The sequence below is a fragment of the Pelodiscus sinensis genome, chromosome 19 (genome assembly GCF_049634645.1).
Source record: "Pelodiscus sinensis isolate JC-2024 chromosome 19, ASM4963464v1, whole genome shotgun sequence".
In the NCBI taxonomy this organism is placed as follows: Eukaryota; Metazoa; Chordata; order Testudines; family Trionychidae; genus Pelodiscus; species Pelodiscus sinensis.
This window is the reverse complement of record NC_134729.1, coordinates 28,972,220-28,993,517: the sequence shown is the minus strand read 5'-3', so window position 1 is coordinate 28,993,517 and position 21,298 is coordinate 28,972,220. Positions and strand designations below refer to the sequence as shown.

At 55.6% G+C, this 21,298-nt stretch overlaps 1 protein-coding gene across 4 annotated transcripts in view; it reads right to left on the bottom strand.

The window, feature by feature from the left end:
- Positions 1-21,298, bottom strand: part of LOC102444310 (unconventional myosin-Vb-like) — a 59,957-nt gene that overhangs the window by 37,408 nt on the left and 1,251 nt on the right. For all 4 annotated transcript variants that reach the window (XM_075903260.1, XM_075903258.1, XM_075903259.1 and 1 more), the window contains exons 2-6: positions 6,234-6,344; positions 5,788-5,950; positions 5,152-5,296; positions 2,317-2,473; positions 511-654 (exon numbers count right to left, since the gene is read on the bottom strand). In XM_075903260.1, the coding sequence (XP_075759375.1) occupies positions 511-654; positions 2,317-2,473; positions 5,152-5,296; positions 5,788-5,950; positions 6,234-6,344 (720 nt within the window). The remainder of the gene's footprint in view (positions 1-510; positions 655-2,316; positions 2,474-5,151; positions 5,297-5,787; positions 5,951-6,233; positions 6,345-21,298) is intronic.

Here is a 21,298-nt window from a genome sequence, read left to right as displayed (position 1 = left end):
TACATCCCTACTGTCAAGGGGCTTTGCCAACCTCAGTTTCCTAGTGTAGACGTGCCCAAAGTATTTCCAAGTAACTAAGCGTGAAGTAACGCCTGAAACAAAATCGAAATGGGGGGGGGGAGCCTCAAAATGAGTCCGAGGCAAGCTCTGTTATCATGGACGAGCTACCTCGACTTAGAGCCCCAGGAAGCACTGGGGGGTAATTACTTCGAATGACTCTGGGGAGTCCTTATTGGAAAATAGCAGCGGTGCATCCACACTCCTGCTATTTTGAAATAATGCTTCTTTCAAACGTTATTCCGAGGAAATCAGGGGAACAGATTTAGAAATAGCCAGCCTGTTATTTCGAAGTAACGGGCCTGGTAGTGTGGACGTGCTGCTTGTTATTTTGATGTAAAGGGGGTTTATTTTGAAAGACCAGGGCTCGGAGCTGGACCCAGCTGCACACTCAGCAACACCCTGGTGTCCTCACCAGCCAGCATGCTCCCTCCCTCCCGGACCAGGACCCACCTGAAAAGTGAGGCGGGATTTCTCCAGCAGGTAGGTTTTCATGGCAGCCCCAACAATGCGATACTCATGGTTGAAGCAGATTTCCACGTACTTCCCAAAACGGCTGCTGTTGTCATTCCTGGTGGTCTTGGCATTTCCAAAAGCCTGATTGGAACAGAAGTGGAGCACCCTACATCTCCAGGTACCTGGCCAAGGGGTCAGCATCCTTCCTCCCACTTTACAGGTAGGGAAACAAGGCAGGGGGTGACTTCCCAGCTCTGCCACTGACCCACTGAGTAAGACTGGGGAGTACAGCCTAAATCTCCAGAGTTTTAGTCCAGTGTCCTGGGTCTATGCACCCTACCCTTCCCCTCTAGCCATGCCCAGGGCCAGTCCGCAAGCCCGGAGCGCTCCCTGTTCCTAGCGGTGTTTGAGGAGAAGCAGCCAGTGTGAGGTGTGCCTGAGTGTTCCCAGACACTGGGTCCTGACCCTCCAGCTGCTGTGGGGAGGTTCCATGTGGGTCATGGACTCATTGCAGTGGGGAGGGTGTTGGTGGCACCTCTTGTCCCCTTGATCTGGGCCCAGCTCCTGGCAGACAGGCTCACAGCACCACTCTCATATGGCCTGGCCACCCAAGGTGTTGGGTCCCTGGCCCAGCCCCACAAAGTGCTGCCAAGCGGCTGGCTGGGGCCAGTGGGGGAGGAGCCAGCGGAAACAGACTCTTCCCGTTGCCGCTTGCAAGCGCCAGCCCCGCTCTGCCTGGGGCCGGTCAGGCCAGCCCACTGGCTCCCACGCTGCTGCAACCGGCGCCCCACCCCAAGGGGCCCCTTCCCAGCCCCGTTCAGCCTGCCCGGCAGCCCCTCCGCACACGCACGTTGATGGGCCTAGGGCCAGAGAGAAGCCTCAAGGTCCCAGAGGTCCCAGCCCGCAGGGACGGCCTGCCAGCTAGCAAGGGCAGGGGCCTCCCCCTCCAGGCCCTCAGAGCAGCGGGGAGTCCCCTGCAGCGCTCGCCAAACCCTTCAGCCCCCCAGCTGCGGGAGCTGCTGCCTGTGTCCCCTCCCCCCCCCCCTTAGGGGGGGCCATTTAGCAGGGACCCGGCCCCACAGCACCCAAGCCCAGGGTGGGATTCTGCATCTCCCACAGACAAGGGGAATAAACCGCCCAGGCTGGAAGCGGCTGCTCGCTTCCAGGAGGAAAGCCGGTCAAGACGATGGACCTCGGGAGGGGGGGGGGGGGGGGGGCGCAGGGAGCTGCCTTGTGAGCGGCATTTCCCCCGGCCCAGATGACAGGCAGCCAGCCGGAGGGCAGGCATTCAGCGGCTGGGCCTCCCTCAGGGGAGCCGTGGCCCAGCAAGGGAAAGGGAAGCCTGAGAGCGAGTGATGCACCCCAGGCCCCCAGCCAGGCTGCTCCAGAGACTCCCTGCCCAGGAGGAAGAGCCCCTCCCTCAGCCCCCAGAGAGGCAGGGTGTGCCAAGGGCAGCTGCATGCTTCCTGGGGGCAGGGAGGAGCATCTCCCTCCAGGCCAAACCCTGCAGCGCCCAGCCCTCCGGCAAAGCCCACGCCTGCGGCCCCAAGGAGCCAGGGAAGCCCAGGAGCAGTGGGAGGGGGTCACTACAGCCCAGTCTCAACTGAGTTTGAACCCTGCTGCTCACTGTTACAAGATGGACCCTTCCCCCCCACCCCCCCACTCAGAGCACAGCAGCCTGCCCCCAGGTGTGGCTGGGGAGCCCTCCTGGCCTGGCCCTTTGGAGGCCACACAGATCCCTCTCCCCACCTACGGCCCTCGCTTCTCCCTCCTCTTGGGCGCACCCGGGAAAGCGGCACCTACCTCCATGATGGGGCTGGCAGCCAGCACCTTCTCCTCCATGCCGGCGTCACTCAGCGATCCCCCGACGGTGGCAAAGTACCGCATGGCGTATTTGGCCGAGGCCGTCTTCCCAGCCCCCGACTCGCCGCTGATGATCAGCGACTGGTCCCTGCTGTACCTGCGGGCGGCAAGGTTGCTATGGGAGACGGGACTCAGCGGGAAGGGGCCCTTGCCAGCAGCAGCTGCCTGCCCCACCCCACCCCACGGGGCCCAGCTGGGAGAGCTGCCCATGAGTCGGGGCCAAGAGAAGCCCCTAGAGCAGGCATGTCCAAAGTCCGGCCCGCGGGCCAATTGCGGCCTGTGTTCCGGTTTAATACGGCCCCACAGGAAATTTGGCAATATCTATCTTTTATGGCCCCCAACGAATCCATATGTATTGAGATGAATACATTGTAAAATCTCAGTTGGTCTAAATCAGTTATAAATATATTTGGACACAACATGTATACTTGGTGTTATGTTCCTGTTCATATTTTTTGAACTTAAAAGTTGACAGACAACCTTTATTACCAATAATATGTAATGTACTTTACAATGTTCCTGACATATTTCAGATTCCTGGATTTTTTTCTTCCTCTGGCCTTCAGATATGAAGGGCCGAGTGATTTAACACCTGTTTAGATTTGTCATCCATGTGACGAAATGAAAAGTATGCCATTTGCAATAAACTTTGCATAAAATAGTTAATTTGCATTTAATTTTAATGGTTCAAAGAATGTCCGGCAAAATGGTCGGCCCTCACGCATGTTCACTTCATCAAATCTGGCCCTCTTTGAAAAAAAGTTTGGACACCCCTGCCCTAGAGTCTGCTCTGGAAGCGCCAGGAGAACCCTCCAGGGCCCAGCAGGTGGAAAACCAGAGTTTGGGAGAGTCCTTCATTTAAGGAGCCTCAAACCACAACATGCCCATCCCCAGACAGAGCTGCTCCATGTACTTCCAGGGAGAGACAAGCGGCCAAGGAGCCAGTCTCAGCCATTTCAGACTCTCCCATCCAGCCTTATGGGTTCTCTAGAATCCGAGAGCACCCCAGCCCTGAATACCGATGGGCCGAACAGACTGGGTTTCTCTCCAGAATTTAATGGGGAGTTCAGGGACTTCCACTGTATTCGGTTCTTCTGGACTTTGCCCCCAGACATGGGTGAAGACAGGGCTGGGGGAGGCCAGCGCCTAGTCCACCCCTTCCCCTCAGGCACCTGTTGGAGCCAACTCCCCCACTGTAGGGGCAGGCCATCTACCCCCCAGCAAGAGGCGCACAGCCCTAGGCTTCCTGGCCCCAGGAGGAGATGGGGGTTGCTGAGGGCGTTGCTCTACTGTGGGTCAGTCTTGCCCCTGCTGGCCTGACTCAGGGCTTCCAGTAAGGCAGGTGTCCGGTTTCGACTGCCTTTCGGCCTCCATCGCTCCCGAGTGCTGCACTGCTCCAAGGGGGCACCGGGTTCCTCCCATTGGCCAGGACTTGGCAGCACAGTTCTGGGGGTGGCATCTGCCACGCCCTGGGTCCTGGACTTCCAGTTTCACCTCTTCTCCCCTGAGCAAGGAAACCAGCCGACCCCTGCCCCGGATTGCCTGCCCTGTGGCATTACTGGAGATCTGGAACGGGGTGGCACAGTGCCCCCTGGTTGAGCAGCTCACCCCCATGCCTGCAGCTTTCTACCCTCAGTGCCCCCGCACCAGTCAGGAGGGTCACGCCACAGCCCTCCGGCCAAGTCACACAAAACCCAACCCCCCTCCCGCAGTACCCACTCCCTGGTGCCCTGCAGCCTGCCCCACCACCGCACCTGCATGGCCAGTTCCAGTCCCTTCCTCTGCCCAGAGTCACTTCTCCCTGCTGCCACCCACAGCTCCGGGTCCTGTCCTAGTGCAGCAGCCACGGGCTGTGTCCCATTAACTGCTGCTCTACATTTCTAGGCCACCTCAATGCCTGGCCGCAGGGAGTCCCAGCACAAGCCAAAAGCTATTTTCTGGCTCCCCTGGTCCCTGCCAGTAATTGCTCTGCCCAGCCCTTTCAGCCAGCCAGGAGCACCCCTCATCCCGTCCCTGCTGGCAGACTGGACTCACTCTGGCCCTGCAGCTCCCTTTAAACGGGCCTGGATTGGCTGCATCCAACATGGCCTCTCTAGACATCTTGGAGGACCCTCTCCACCGCCTTTTACTGGAGCGGGGCAGGCCCTAGAGACCTCCAGCATGGAGCCTACTACACACGATCACAAGCTCCTAACATAGCTTAAGTCCCCTTGGCAGCTACACGAGGGGCAATAGTCCACCGCTATGCCCGGGGGATGCAGCATTAGAGAGCCAGGGGCCCAGAGCAGCCAGGGCTTCTTCTGCCCAGCTACGTCTACACTGGCACGATTTTCCAGAAATGCTTTTAACAGAAAAGTTTTCCGTTAAAAGCATTTTCGGAAAAGCATGTCTAGATTTAGCAGAAAAGCGTCCTGCCAATCTAGACGCACTTTTCCGCAAAAAAGCCCCGATCACCATTTTCGTGATCGGGGCTTTTTTGCGGAAAACAAGTCTCTGCTGTCTACACTGGCCCTTTTGTGCAACAGTTTTTCGGAAAAAGACTTTTGCCCGAACGGGAGCAGCATAGTATTTCCGCAAGAGCACTGACAATCTTACATGAGATCGTCAGTGCTTTTGCAGAAATTCAAGCGGCCAGTGTAGACAGCTGGCAAGTTTTTCCCGGAAAAGCAGCTGCTTTTCCGGAAAAAAGTGGCCAGTCTAGACACAGCCCCCCAGTCACTCCAGGTGGGCACAGAGCAGGTGAGGGGCACACACACCAGCAGGTGCTCGGCTCACCTGGACATCTGCCTGTACGCCTCCTCGGCCACGGCGAAGATGTGGGGATCCATGTCGCCCATGCACTGGCCGCTGTAGGCGTAGATGACCGGCTCCTCGTAGATGGGCAGTGGCTTGTAAGGGTTGATGGCAACGAGGATGATACCTGGGGCCGAGGGGTGAAATGAACAGTCAAGCTCCTCCAGGGAGCAGAGAGGTGGGGCAGGAGATGCTGACTGCAGGGGGGGACCCCTGAGCACCTCAAAGGAAGCTCTATAGGGTGGGATGGGGCATTGGAGCCAGCACGGAGGTGCGCCTAGGCTGGTATGTGCTGTGCACAGCCACTGTGCTAACTGGCTGTCTCCAAGGCACTGGCATGAACCTCCCCACCATGCCCAAATCCTGCCTGCTGTAAAATGGCAGCTGGAGGGGGAGAGAGAAGGCCCCTCCCACTGGTGTGGGGACAGGCGGTTAGGAGCCTGTCTGGTCTCCCATCACCTGGAAAGCCAGGCATGGAACCCGGGGTCCAGCCTTCACGCCCCTTCCCCAGCCACTGGAGTCAGAGCTCAAGGACTCCCACATTGCCAGCACAGAAGAGCCCCGGGAGCCTGCTCTAGCTGAGGGGGTGGGCGTCTAGCCGAGGGGGCGGGCGCTCACCGCAGTAGGTGTAGATGGTGTTGGTCTCCAGGAAGCGAGCCCTGAGCGTGTGGAGCACGGCCGGCTCGTGGAGGTAGCTCAGCGCCACCAGGTCGTTCTCTCCCGACAGGTAGTCGGGGTTGCGCAGGAAGGGCAGCTGGGGGCCGACGGGGCAGGTCAGCTCCTGTTGAGAGGAGGGATGCCGTGGGAGATCAGCAGCCCAGCCTAGAAGGCATTTAGGAGGCCTCTGACAGAGGCAAGCTGGGACCTCCCCTCCCACCTGGCAGAAGCAGCAGCTGCTTACCCAAGCCCAGATCTGGGGTCACCCTAATCCCCGGCCACTTGTGCTCGGAGCCAGTGACCATGCCAGACAGGCGTGTCCTGCGGAAGGGGCAGAGGAGCCTCAGGGCAGAGAAGCCAGCCCCCCTCTGCTAGACCATGTAGGGCCAGAAAGCTCCCTGCCTTACCGAGCCATCTTGCAGTCGGAGGTGGAGGCAGCCGTCCCCTTCCTCGTAGCCCTTGGTTAGTTCCGCAGGCTTCCAGACCTCCTGGGCGTCAGGGACCCACACCCGGGCGCCCTACAGGGAAAGCCGGGGAGGCCCGGGAACAAGACAAGCAGCTGCTGTCAGATGCAAGGGAGGAACAAGGCCGCTTCTGCTGAGCCACCCCAGAGGTTTACATCTGGGCTTGACCAAGCCCTGGCTGGGCTGATTGAGTTGGGGTTGGTCCCACCTCGGGCGGGGGGCTGGACTTGGCCTCCTGAGGTCTCTGCCAGCTCCATGATTCTAACCCCTCTCCCAGCGACTGGGCAGGGGCAGATCTAAGCCCGGGGCAGGGCACTGGCACTGTTTGTACAGTGGGGCGCTCAGCCATCTAGCCCCTGCACGGGATGGAAGCCCCGTCAAACCAGGGCATGTGGCAGCACCTGGCAGGTGAGGGGAGGGCACTGAGAAGGGGACCCCTTCACTCCTACAGGAGGCCACTTGGGATCCCAGCTGTGCCCTTCGTCGCCACCTCGGATGGGCAGTGCAGGGCGCGTTTGGCAGGGCGGGGATGGGCTGGTAGCGGAGGCGGGGACGAGAACCAAGCAGTGGGAGCAGCTCAGCTTGCAGCCTTGGGCTGGGACACTGGGCCTCCCCCACTGGCTCTCTCCTCCGGGCTCTGGCAGCTGAACTTTGGCTGTTCACAGCCACCGGGACCCTCACTCCATGCTGTTTAATAGCCCATTGCAGCTCAGCTCCCTACGGCTCCTGGGGAACAGCCCAGCTTTGCACCCCCTGTGACGGCGCGTTGGGGTTCCCCAGTCTCCTGCAGCCCCGGAATGGCACGAACAGACTTCACCAGCCAGTAGAATACAGGTGGTTTATTGCTTCTCCACGATACAGCACAGCACAGATGTAATCTAGTTATAGGAACTGGGGCTAAGAGGCCTCAGTGCCCCCCTTGAGATAGGGGAATCCCAGCCCCTTCCCCAGTTCCTTCTCCCCTGCTTTCCAGCCAGGAACCAACTCCCCCTCTCCAAGCCCTGCCCCCAGCCAGGGCAGCAATCCACCTCCCTTTGTTTCTCCCCATGGGGGGTTGGCTGGTTCAACTGGTATGGAGTCACCTTTGCATAATAAGGTTTTCCCTGCTGGGTCTTGCTCCAGACAGCAGAGGTCACCACAGCCCAGCAAGTACCCGCACTACGTCACACCCCCCCCCCCCCCAGCTGTTTCCATCCATGTGCAGAACAAGTTCTGTTACATGCACCAAGGCCTGTGCAGATGTGCACCACAAGCACAGACATGCTGCCAGCTGAAGGCGCTCTGTTAATCAGCAGGGCAACATCTGAATCTCTCCTAGGTAGCCACCCAAGAGCCCAGCTTACAGGAAACACTGGCTGTGAGTGTATGATCTGTCTGGCACAAGCAGAGGGGGAAGCTGCCTGATCCAAGACCAGCTCTCCTGCAATATGGGGGAGCAGCAAGCCTGGACCAGATGAGCTGTGCGTGAACTCACAAGCAAGTCACCAACAGAACCACTAGGAGGTGGGGGGGGGGTTAATACCCAGGCCCAACACTGCTTTTAGAGTCATGCATCAAGCCCCCAGATGTGGACTTTGCCTTTTTTGGTTACATTTCTCCTCACCCCACCTCCCGCCCCAGCGCCATCTTCCCTGCAGCTGCAAGCGCTGGAAACTCCCTTTTGGAAGAGCTGAGCTTCTCCTCTGCTCCCATGATGCCAGAAACTGGGCCCAAGATGGCAAATCCCACAAAACTTGCCACCATGTACCAAGAATCAGCTCTGCTTGTTTCTCGGCCAGGCAGGTTAACTCCCCTCCAGTCCATGCAGCTGAAGTCACTGCTGCATTCACCTCCTTCGCTGCTATTGGAGTCGCTGCCGGATTTTCTTCCCCAGAGCTTGCAAACCAACCCCCTTGACTCGTGTTTGCTGAGGCATGCGAAGAAGCAACCGTGCGAGGCCTAGGGTTGGCACCAGGCTCTCAGAACAGTTTCAGGTTCACTTAAGAGATGCCAGGGTTGGGAGAGCCACAGAGAAAGCAGATACCTGCTATAACACCAGCCCAGTGAGCATCTGGGCCAGCGTTTACTGGGGACGGGGAACCCCTCAAGCTTGGATCGAGTTAAGACGCGAGTTCCCCTCTGAAACCCTGAAAACCAGCATTAAAATGCCAAACTTAGTAACACCTGGTATTGCCCCAGGAGGAGCCCCCAAGATATAGAAGAGACTCGTTAGTATCATGCAGATCATAAGACTCATCTATAGGAGATCAATAATTTATGACTCTAGCATCCCATAGCATCTTCAATTCAGCCTTCAGCTCTTCCTCCTAATGCAGGCAGGCATTCATCAAGGGCCAGAAGAGAGGACTTTGTTCTCAGCATTTTCTACTGGAGAAAGAGCAGCAGGTTCGATTTTGGGGCAGGGGAAGGAAGGGGAGGAAGCCGCTCTGGAAGAGAAAGGGGTGATTGGGCTTGTCTGACCCGCGGGTTGGCAAAGACAGAAGTTGGAAGGTTCCATGAAGAACGAACATCATGGAACATTTTTAGGCTAGGGACCGGAGCAGTCAAATTGAACCAGATCTTTCGCCTGGAACCGCATCTCGGCAACTTCCAGTGCTGGCCAGACAGCCTTCTTCTGAAATCGGCCCCAGCATTAGGCGGGGAGAGAGAGTACCCTCTCCATTAGCTCTCCTCAGCTTCTATCTAGATACAGACTTCAAACCTTTCCAACAGCTGTTGGTACCAAGTCTGGATATTTGAGCATCTCAGGTCCAGGCCTCACCTGGAAATTTAAGGTCTTTGCCCAAGTGCCTGCCTGTAGCAGTGAGGCCCAATGACATCGTGCGGGAGCATTTCCTTTCATCGGTTTTGCCTTTATGATTGAACGTCCCTTGGTCTTGTGCCACGAGACAGGCGAGACGTCTCACTACCACCTCTAGAGCACAGACGTCCCCTCTTACTCATGAGAGGCTTGCAGACCAGGGTCTCCCAGGGCCCTCATTCTTGGAAGCCTCCCTGGTCCTGCAGTAACCTTTGAGACAGGGTGAGGTAATGTACTTGGCATTGGTTTAGAGCCGTGTTTCCCAATTGGTGCTCCGTGGAACCCCGGGGTTCTGCGAAGGGAAAGTAAGGGTTCCACGAGAATGTGGCATTGCCCCGCCCCCTCTTAGAGACAGTATATTTTGCAGGTTTTTTTGCTCGACCAATTCTGATGGGTTTGGGTTGTGTGTGTGTTTTTTAGGGGGGGTTTATTCTTGCCAAATTTTACCCTGGGAACCCTAGGGGTTCCTTGAAATTATTTTAAGCTGAAAAGTGTTCCGTAGCCATTAAAATTGGGAAACACTGGTTTAAAGAATGGAATTTTCCAAGGTTTTAACACCTCACCTTGGCATACGAACTTCACCTTGACAGGGGAGAGGCTCAAAAGAACACACCTACCCCCCCCCCCCACACACCCTGACCCAAGCCTGCTAGCTCACTGACTGAGGGATCCATTTAAGGGGTTAATCGGGGTAGAAACGGCTCTTGCCAGCCATTAATAAGAATTTACCTTGTTGTAAGTCCCCAGATGACTAAATTGGCTCTTTTTGGCTGCGCTATTCCTGCCACTTCCTGGATTTATAGTCAGTGAAACAGTCTCAAGATTAGATCCCCTTTTGCCTGGTCCAGCTGCTAAAATTTTCCTGGAGGCGTTTAGCGTTTAAAGCCTAGATCTCTCCCCCGTCTATTGGCTGCGACTCGCCAGTGACATGGAGTCTCCATTTGGAGTCCCAAGGGAAGCCCTGCTCTGAACCTGGGAGGTTTTTACAAGGCTGCAGAGCCAGATGACACATGCACCCCCGTCTAGGGTTGCTGAGCATGGGGCGATGCTGCTACCCTGGCGGATGCCTGGGCCCTGTGCAGCCGAAAGCAGCTCTCCATCCTCAGAGCCAGGCTGAGGAGCTGGGAGCGGTAAGACTCCTGCCCCGAGGCGCCGGCAGCAGGAAGAACGCCCACATACAGCCAGCGGAGAGGGGGTCCGGGGGGGGGGGGGAAGAGGAGAGAGCAGACACTGCAAAGCAGCAGCTCTCCCTCCGCACACCACCTCGCCCTTCTTCCCAGGCTGGGGGCAGGAGCCAGCTGCCCGAGACCAGGGATGCGAAAGGTCATCCAGCACCCTAACCCGGGGAAGCTTAGTGGTTCCAGTTCACCGGTGGGGTCTGGAGCAGCTTCCTGCCTGCCATGGCACTGGGGGCTGCTCTAACCAGGCTGGAGCTGCCCCCACACCGGATCTCACTTCACCCCGTTAGACACTAGGTCAACCCAACGTGGAACCGGTTAACTGGGACTTTCCATCCCTACTGGAGCCCAGCCCAGCCCAGGCCCTAGAACAGGAATCCAGACAACACAGGCAGCTGCAGCACCAGCTCCGCATGCAGGCAGGGCAGCCAACAAGGCCCCGACCGCAGCGGCACCATTCCCCGGCGGAGAGGGTCCAGCAAGGCCTGGCCCACCTCCAGCTTGGGTCGCCTGGCGCCTTGGCTTAGGGGCGCGAGAGGACGTTAGCCGACTTGCCCTGCTGTAGCCACCGCGAGGGCAACAGAAGAATTCTAGCCCTAGCCCCGCCCCCTCCACCCAGAAGCCTACCCTTTCTGGGGGCCCAGGGCCCAGCAAAATCTGTCCCCATCCCTGTGCACGGGACTCCCAAGTGCAGGCTAATGGCACATGGGGCCAAGGAGGGGGGAGAAGAGACAGAGCAGAAATGAAGCCAGGAGTGTGACCCATTCCCTGCTCTAGTGACTGAAGTCCCCTTCCCCTTTATTCTGCATAAGCGCCTACGGCTTCTCCCCTTGGATATTAGCAGCTGGTGAGCATCTCTCACTTGCCAGCAGGCAGGTCTCCCGGCGCAAATTAACCCTGCCTAAGAGCAGCCAGAGGCCTACTACAAGTCAATGGAAAGCTCCTTCCTTCTCCCCCACCCCATACCTCCAGCCCAGCTTTCAGGCCCAGGCTGGGGGAGGGGAGGAGGGGAAGGGGCATATTAGCCCCCTGCAGAAGCCCCACAGTTCCCGTCCATTTTAGATGTGCGAGGCAGCTGGTAATATAGCTCATGCTCCCAGCGGGCTTCTCCTTGCCTGCCGCTAGAAATAAGGGCTGCAAGTTTCGGAGATCTGCAAAATCAGCAAAAAATGTAACTTGGCTCCCAGCAAGTGTTTCTGCAGCATGTCAGACCCAGGTGTTAAGATGCTAACGACTCACAGCTGGTTAAGGCTAAAAAGGGGGGTTTAAGGGCTGTTCCAGCTAGACAGGATGTATGGGGCATGGCATCCAGAAATCCTAGGCTGAAAAGAGTCAGGTTACGGAGGTTCTGAAGCTGCAAAGCACCAGAACGTCCCTTATCCATGCAACCCAACTCAGCCACAGCTGAGACTAATGGAGGGTCTGGGAGCAGTAGTAGGTTCTCCCAGTTATAGGCCAGTTCCACCCTTTTGCCCTCGCACTGTTCCGGCCCCTGGCTCCTATTCCCAAGCCAGGGGAGCTAACAGCCACGCCAGGCCCTGGGGGGTGCACGTAAGGGGGGACCAAGGGCAGCCAGCCCTCACACTGCCTGGACTGTCGCACCCCCTCTCCCTGGAGTGCACCACACAGTTCTCGTGCCCGGCACCTTGATACGTCCGCACTGCAATTAAACCCGTGGCTGGCCTGGGCCAACTGGCAGGTTCACAGGCCTCAGAGGTGTCACTACAAGATGGGCTCCGGCTCCGGCACAAGCTCCGGGATCCTCCCCCCTCAGTGTCCTAGAGCCCAAGTTGCCTGGCACAGGGCAGCCCTGGGTTTAACCAGCGTAGCCCAACCTTTAGTGCCAGGAGGGGCAGCTGCAGGAAGAGTCCTGCTCAGCCCCAAACCGAGACACGATCAGCGCAGACAGCCTGAGCGAGTGGGAAGAAACAAACTGAGCTTCCAGAGGGTTTAGCTCGGCAGGTCTGAGCACGGGATGGGAGCAGCAAGCAAACCCCATCTGACACTATGGCGGCTCCTCACTCCTGCCAGATTTCCAGCCCTTGCTGCAAAGCAGCTGCCTTAGAAGTCTGCAGTGAGACAGGGTAAAGTTTAAAGAGACAGGACAAGGAAGAGTTTCCCCTGGTCTTGCTCCCGGTAACAGCAGAGCCATTTTGGCCAGAGCCTTTTAATCCCATTTCAAACATGAGCAGGTTAAAGTGCACAGTGGCCAGGTCTCCCCAGCCTCTTGGTCATGGCCCATTGGAGAGCTTTGGATCTGCACCCCAACTTGCAAGCTAGACAAGCCTGTAAGCATGGTGGACGCCAGACGCAGGGCAGATTTGAGACCCCCAGCTCCTACAGCCGGCAAGTGGAGTTGTGCAAGTGTGACCCAGGCCTACTCGGTGTATTCTGTCCCCCTGCTAGCAGGGCCTACACCCCCTAGCACAGTGGTCACAGCCTGGGGCTCCCAGGAGCCTCCGAACAGGTTTCGGGGGGGGGGGGTCTGCCCAGCATTAGACTCTCTGGGGCCCAGGGAAGAAAGCTGTAGCCCCACTGCATGGGAGCGAGGTGCAATCTCCATCCTTAGAGGTTTAAGGCCCGGCTTGATTGAGCCCTGTCTGGGGTTATTTAGGTGGGCTGGTCCTGCTCTGAGCAGGGAGCTGGACTCTGGCCTCCCGAGGTCTCTTCTAGGATGCTATGAACAGGGTTGCCAACCCACAGAAATTAAATGTTTCCCATTTTGTCCGTAAATGAGACAAGTTTTTATGGACAATTTTTATACTATATTAAGAGGACAAACGGCCAAAAGTGAAAGTAATCATTGTCATTCATACATCACAAGAACAATGCGCGATTTAATTCACTTTCATTTAGTCAGTCATGGTCCTGGAAGTTTTCCCCTCAACCATTGAGCTAAACAAACAACTAAAACGTCCAATTTCCACTGCTCCGCAGTCAAATGGCTGAAGCAGCACCGAAGAGATTTAATTGCTATAGAGTAACTGCTGTTTTGAAATGTTATTGCACTTCTGAAATTTATGGACACCTAAATTTTTTAAAGGGACTTTATGGACACGTCCAATTTTGGCTTTTTACAGACTGTCTGTAAATTTATGGACCGGCAACCCTGGCTATGAAGCCTGTGCTCTGGACTCCACCTCCAGGACAGAAGCCTGAGGAACTTACATTTGTTGGGGCCCTGTGGCATGGGACCCCAGGCAATACCCTTGTTTGCTACCCTGTGATGCCAGCAGTGTTCCCTGTCAATTGGGCACTTGTGCAGATGCAGCTCACATGTCACCTGGCTGATGAATGAGCATGCTCACAGCTTGGCCGATGAATGAGCACGCTCACAGCTAGGCCGTGTTTCTAATGATGGTGCACATCAAATAAATCGCCTCCATCCATGTGCAGAACGTCTGCCAGCCCTGGCTTGGATATGCATAAAGCCAGCTGAGACCCAAGGGAGGTGTGTATATAGCATGTTGAGGGGGAGGCTCAGAAAGAAAGTGGTTAAGAACCCCGACAGAGATTGTGTCTGCTAGACAACATCAGAACTCAGTGGGTTTTGCCTGTTTCATGTAGAAGTTTGTTATCCACCCAGCCCAGATTAAGAACCCATGTTGTTTAAAAAAAAATTGACAACCTGATAAAGCCCAAACTTACTACAAGTTGATATCTGAGCTGCACATGGTCAGCTCTCAAGTTTTCAAGAAAGTGAATTTGTTTTCCAGAAACAGTCACTGGGTAAACACCTAGAACCAGAGTTCCAGCCAGTTAGACAGAAATAGCATCTTCTGCAGGGGCAGAGGAAGTATTTTCAGTGACTACTTTGTTCCAAGGTAAGGAACCAGCTGGGAGATGGAAGACCAGTTTTCCTGCTACGAGTTAAAAACAGGAGGTGGTCTACTACTTCTTGGAGTACAATGGTGACCAGAAATCAGTTCCGTTCAGTAGCTACAGGTAGTATTTCCTGAGTGTAATAAAAGCCATTTAAAAGCCTGACGTAACAGAATCTGCAAGTATGCACATCTAATTGAATTTCCACCCAAATGCCACAGGACAAGTCAAACAAATTAAGTCCTCCAGTAAATAAATGCTTCTTCCACCATTTCGTAACAAGCCGAGGCATGTGAAGAATCTGAAGAGATGTGCAGCAATAGCACATGCCCCTATTCAGTATTTACTCACAAATCAAGTTCTAATGGTTCTCAACCAATGGGCATTTGTCACTACGGAAGTGACAGAAGAGCACAAACACAAGCCAAGATTAAAAGTGAACCATTTTAAATGAGTACTTCCAGCCCGCTGATACAAACCAATCCACACTGGTCCGGACGCAGAGTCTAGTCACATGCAGGGTAATTAACTCTTCAGAGAGGAGCCAACTAAGAACCTGCTGCTGAGTACGTGTATGGATGGAGAGACGCTGGAAATAGGCTTTTTGCAATAGCTAGGATGGGCCCTGGTAGGCAGGGGAACACAAGAACGGCCAGACTGGATCAGACCAAAGGGCCATCTAGACCAGTGTCCTGACAGAGGCCAATGCCGGGTGCCCCAGATGGAATGAACAGACCAGGGCATCAAGTGATCCAGCCCGTCACCCATTCCCAGCTTCTGGCAAACAGGAAACAAACACCATCCCTGCCCACCCTTGCTAATAGTGAAGGACAGAGCTATCCTCCATCCTTCCCTGCACCCTCTTCTAGTTTGGTCCTTGCCAGAGGCGGTTGTTAAGAGTTCCACAGGTTGACTGTCCATTGTCTAAACAAACAAACCACACAAATAGTCTTTAAGGTGCTACCAGACTAGCAAAACCTGCAGATGGTATGATGAGCTTCCGTGGGCGCAAGCCACTTCTTCAGATGACCGGAAGTAGTGGGTTGTACCCAGGAATACTCATGATCCCATCTACATGTTTTATTAGTCTTTAAGGTGCTACCAGACTATTTGCTATTTAAGTTTTTCCTGTTACCTACCTCTCTGAAGCTTTTGAGCATTGTATAAATACTTTGGTTTAAACCTGTTACCTATTTCATTTTACATCTCAAGTAATAAGGGTTGCCATCCACACTTCTGGACTTTCACCACATGCGGTGTGATTTTTATACACCTCCATCATAGACCCTCCTTATACATCTTTTCCAAGTTGAAAAGTCCAGACTTATTAATCTTTCCTCATATGCAGGGCTCACTGAAGTGCGGCGAGTCCCGCTCGCCAGCCGTGCATGCGCAGACCGTTCCGCGCATACGCCGATCGCCCGAACCCGGCTCTTCCGGGTTGCAATCTACTCGCCATGGGTCAGAAGATTGCATTATCTGTCGAGCCCTGCTCATATGGAAGCTGTTCCATACCCCTCATTTTCGTTACCACTTTCTGAACCTTTTACAATTGCAATACATCGGAGATGAAGCCTCCACATTTGCACACAGCATTCAAGATGAGGGCATATGAGGGTTTAGAGAGGCAGTAAGATATTCTAACGATTCCTGTGTGCAAGGAGAGTTCTGGCTGAACAATAGGCTGCTGCCAGCCAAGTGCACAGACGTCACACGATGGCTGTACCATTGCTTGAGTGACTTTTCCCCTGGGGCTGATCAAGGGTGGGCCGCTATTGATTGGAAGACCAGAGGAAGCTCCAGGAAACAGGCCAGCCTGCCAAGCTGACCACGTACGATGGGATAAGACTGAAGTTAGTGTCTTGGTGGCCAGACCTACCAGACACCTGGCGGAGAGGGAGGCCCTCCTCGACAGCCTGGTGCGAGCTCCAGGGCTGTGTCTGCACGGGTGTGATCTTGCTGCCTGTCTACACTGGCCGCAAGTCCTTGCGCAAGAACACTGACGTTCTAATGTATGAAGTCAGGGCTTCTTGCACAAGAACTATGATGCTCCCGCTCAGGAATAAGCCTCTTGCACAACTGTTCTTGCACAAGAGGCCAGTGTAGACAGGCAACATGAGTTTCTTGTGCAAGAAAGCCCTGTGGCTAAAATGGCCACCCGAGCTCTCTTGCACAAGAAAGTGTTTCCCGTGGCACGGATGCTCTTACGCAAAAGCGCATCTCTTGCACAAGTGCACATGCCAGCCTAGACACTCTTCTGGAAGCGTTTTTGCACACGAACTCTTCCGCAAAAGAGTTCTTGCGCAAGATCATGCCAGTGTAGACACAGCCCCTGAATCAGATGCCCTGAGGGAACACCAGGCTGGGTTACACTGATCTTCCCCCTGGAGCCAGTTCCCTCACTGCAGGCCTCCGCTAACCCCAGCAACACCAAGCCCTAAGTTGGAGTCGCGCGGAGCAGCCAGACTGAAGACCAGGTGTGCAGCAGTTCTTGCTGCAGCGGCGAGCTAAGGCAGAACGAGGCAGCGAGACCCAAAGCTCTCTACTTACTACCCAACTTCTGCGGCACGCAGAGCCCAGCCCTGCAGGGAAGCCGAGGGGCACTTTGAGCTGCGGCCAGAGCAGCTGTGGCCAGAGCAGCCACCTGATTTTGTTCAGAGCAGGATTTTGACTCCGACAACACCCCCCGCCCCCACTCTAACCGCAGATGGCCTTCTACCGACAACTGGAAGCCCCAATTAGAACGCAGAGGCGTGTCGAAAAGCCCAGGCCGTAGCTTGCCCAGACCGTGCCATGCCAAAGATGGACCTTCCAGGCCTTCTTGGAGGCTGCAAGAAATCTGAGTCATCAATTTACACTGCACTGAGGGATCAGAAGCAGCAGCTTATTTGTGGCACTGGTCACACTGTCCAGGCCAGCAGAGTCCCAGGAGCAGCTGCATCTCAGCTGGTGACGGACCCGCTCTCCAGACACCCACATGCTCTACCAAGGCCAGGAATTCGCCATGTGTGGGGGTGGGGCTATGAAGTCAGGAGGAAGAAATCCTCTGGCTGATGGCCAGACTCTGTTCCCAACCCAGCTATTTTCAGTACTTAGCTGTCTGCCCCATATTACTGTAGTAATGAGCACTGCAGCCTGGTGTATTTATCCTCAGCACCCTTGGGAGCCAGGGCAGCCCTCTTTGCCTTGCTGCATAGAGGTCATCAAGCCCAGCCCCCTTCCCAAAGCAGGACCAATCCCACCTAAGATACTTAGGGTGCTGAGACAAAGTGACTTGACTAAGGTCATCCAGGGAGTTGGTAGCTCAGGAGGGGATGGAACACGATTCTCCCACAGCAATGCCTTAACCACTAGGCCACTCTTCCTCTCGAGCTGCCTCCCCCTCCCCCCAAGTCTGGACAGGAGGCAGTCGTGACCTCAGCAGGAGGGTGAAGGATTGTGTTTGGCATCCATCTCACGACACCTCTGGCCCTGGTGGGTTCCACATTATGTAACAGCATCTTAAGCTCCCACTCCTGATCCCATGAACCCACCTCCTGTCCCAGTAGCCATCAGCCCGTAAAAGCCTGGGGCTGAGAACTAGGAGAGGCATCGGTTGACAAAGGTATTTGTCGACCGCCCAGTAAACCTCATCCCATGAGGCACACCGGGGAGGTTGACAAACGCCTTTGATGTCGACCGCGGAGCGTCCAGACTACAGCAGAGCCGACAAACAGCTGATCGGCTCAGTGCGGCAGCAACTTTAATTTAAATTAAGCCACGATTATTTAAATCACGGCTTCATTTGGGCATGTCTAGTAAACTAATCTACTTGGCTCTGGCGCCAGAGCCATGTAATATAGACACACCGAGTGTCTCAAGCAGGCTTAAAGAAGTGGGGGGAGGGAGAAACGGATGGGAGCCAGAAGGTAGTTTGCTTTGTGCTCACTCCCCCAGACACAAGGGACCAGGCTAGTGCCAAGTGATGTACAAATGTTAACAAAAACTCTAGGGCTACATCTAGACTGGCATGATTTTCCGCAAATGCCTTTAACGGAAAAGTTTTTCCCATTAAAAGCATTTGCGGAAAAGAGCATCTAGATGGGCATGGACGCTTTTGCGCAAAAGCACTTTTTGTGGAAAAGCGTCCATACCAATCTAGACACGGTTTTGCACAAGAAAGCCCTGATCGCCATCGGGGCTTTTTTGCGCAAAACAGTTTAGCAGTCTACACTGGCCCTCTTGTGCCAATACATTTGTGCAAGAGGGCTTCCCCCCCCCCTGAATGGGAGCAGCATAGTATTTGCGCAAGAACACTGAATCTTACATGAGATCAGTGCTCTTGCGGAAATTCAAGCGGCCAGTGTAGACAGCTGGCGAGTTTTTCCACAAAAGCAGCTGCTTTTGCAGAAAAAACTTGCCAGTCTAGACGCAGCCTAGCTGTTTTGCAAGAGCCGATATCCCAGCACAAGCCTACAGCAAAGCTGGGCCCTGCACAGGGTAAGGATTCCCCACGATGTGAGCAGAAGAGAAATGTGGCGTCCTGAAGGCTCCAAGAGGGGACACTTCCAAGTTCGCGCTCTGAACCGTCGCCTGCAGCCCCCCGTGGAGCAGAAGTTGTTTGAGAGCTGCTGTGTGTGAGGCTGTAACACAATCTCGCAGAGTCAGCGCAGACAGCAGCCACTCCAGTCGCCTGGAGGCGGAGGGGACTGGACACATGGGGAACACTTTTAGCAACATGAAGACTCCTGTGTGCCGCCGCGCCCCCCCCCCCCACAGACAGGGTGAGGCCTGAGCAGGCAGGGAGCCTGCAGTCAGGAAGACTCCTCAAGGCTGTCCAGCTGCTAATCACTAACCTGCAAAGTTGGGTTCAACGGCTCTCGGCACAAGTTGTTCCAGCCCTTCTGACATCGACTGACCACACCCGGAAGGCTGAGGGGTTAGTAGCTCTTGGGCTTGCTAGACTGGGGCAGGAGAACCTGACACTCACCAGGGGAAGGCACCCAAGCCCACTAGGGAAAGGGTGGGTCGGTGAGGAGATGCTGAGGTACGTTAGACACACTCAAGTCAGATGCAATTCATGCCGGGCAGTTAAGGAACTAAGTGAGGCCAGTTATCAGAGAGTTATGGCAAACAGGCGAGGTACCGAGGTCCTGGGGAAGGTGAACGCAACACCTGGCTTGAGAAGGGAAATGGAGAAGCTGGGAGTAGCACCACTCAGCCCAACTTCAACACCTCAAAAGTCAGTGGGACAAGCCAGTGGGTTAGCGGATAACAGGGTTATACGCAACGGTCACTCCGCACCCAGCGAGATCAGTCCTGACCAGCGGTGCCCAACCTTTGAGCATGCAGACCCCTTTTCAATCTATTAAAGTTTATGGAACACCCCCTCCCCCAACCCCCAAGAGAGGAAGACAGATCAGGTCCACAGTGGGCCCCCAATCATTACATTTTAAACTTTCCACGGAGCCCCTGCAGCACCGCAGGGGGACCACCAGGGGTCCGCAGACGACAGATTGGGAACCACCGGTCTTGACAAGCCAACCCAACGTCTTCCTTTGACGGGGCGCAGCGGCTGAGGGAGAAGCAGTAAACAGGCCGCCTCTATCCTAGTCAAGCTTTCGACAGTCTCACACGATGCTCTCATCAGCCGGCGAGGGAAATGTCTCCTAGATGATATTACTGCAAGGAGGGGCCCAGCTAACAGAGTGGCACAAGGCGTGGTTACTGTCACTCATGGGTGGTGGCTAAAGACCCGGCTGGGGGAGCCAAGCCCCAGCCCCACCCTTTCTGCAACAGTCCCCTTCCCAGTCAAGCCCCACCCAACCCCAGCCCTGAAGCCCCATCCGGCTGCTGTGGAGCGTAGGCAGTCCCTTCCCTTGCCGACGTCACCGGCCGCCAGGCCCTCACACCGGGAGGCCATGCCTCATGGGTTCCTGTAGGCAGAGCCCATAGGGCAAGTCGGGGCAGCCAGCCCCGGTGTTTGGAGGTCCCACAGCAGCCACCTCAACTGCTCTGTGGATGGCAGAGACCCAGGGGATTATGGGGGCTTGGCATGAGGCAACAGGGGTCACCCCCACACACACCACACAGGCAGCAGGAGCTGGAGCGGCCTGGGAGTCTGCTCTGCCCCACCTGCCAGCTTCTCCATGGCAGCAGGAAGCCGAGCGCCCCGGCCCCAGGACACTGCTTCCCGCTGCTGCAGAGGAGCAGGCTGCTCCAGCTCTCGCCATGCACATAGTGAGTGCGGGGAGGGGGGAACCCTGCTGCCGCCATGGCAGGCCCTCAGTGCCCCAGGCTGTGTTGCTCAAGGGAGCAGGTAAGAGGGTGGAGCAGGGATAGCGCCAGGGTGGTGCTTAAGGAAGAGGTAGAGCAGGGGCAAAGCCTGCAGCAGGGTGATGGTCTCAGACCCCACACATGCCCTCTCCTCCCCCCAACAGCCCTGGCTGCAGGGCCCAACTAGGGGTCCAGAACTGGTCAATATTTTCTGTGATGACTGATAATGGAGCAGAGACCCCGTTGACACATCTGCAGATGACACCAAGCTGGGAGAGGGAATCACTAAACACTTCAGAGGCCAGGATCGGAATGTAACACAACTTGGATAAACGGGAGGATCGGTTTTTGTCTGGCTGATACCAATCAAGTGCTAAGTAGGAAGGAAAAACACCAAACACACCAGCACCACTACAAAGTGGGACTAACCCACAGGGCAGAGTTACGGGATCACACAGTGAAGGAGTCAACAGCAAGCTGGAGCTGCAAATAAAGGCCAATATTCCCACTGTCACATGCAAGACAAAGGAGGCAACAGTGTCAGCAAGGTCTAGGGATGTAATCGTGTGGTCGATTAACCAATAAGCAAAAGCTTATAAAGTAATGCTATAACTACAGGCATTTCCACCCCAACCAGTGGATTTTTAAGCAGGCTGGCCGGCAGCCTGGCTCAGGTCAGGTCTGGGACCTACCCCCACTGTGGCTCTGCATTTAAAGTGTATTAGGAGCCAGGCAGCCCAGCTCAGATCCAGTTCACAACGGGTCCAGGAGCGCAGACCCCTCACCTCTCTCCCGCTGCCTCTTTATCAGAGGCAGCAGCACAGGGCAACAAGCAGCTGGCCCACAAAAGGAGCTGGTTTTTAAATTGGCTCCCCTCATGGACTAGCTCGTGCCTGGCACCCCGCACTGCTGCCAGCCCTGTCCCTGGAAATTATAGAAGAGTCAACTAACCG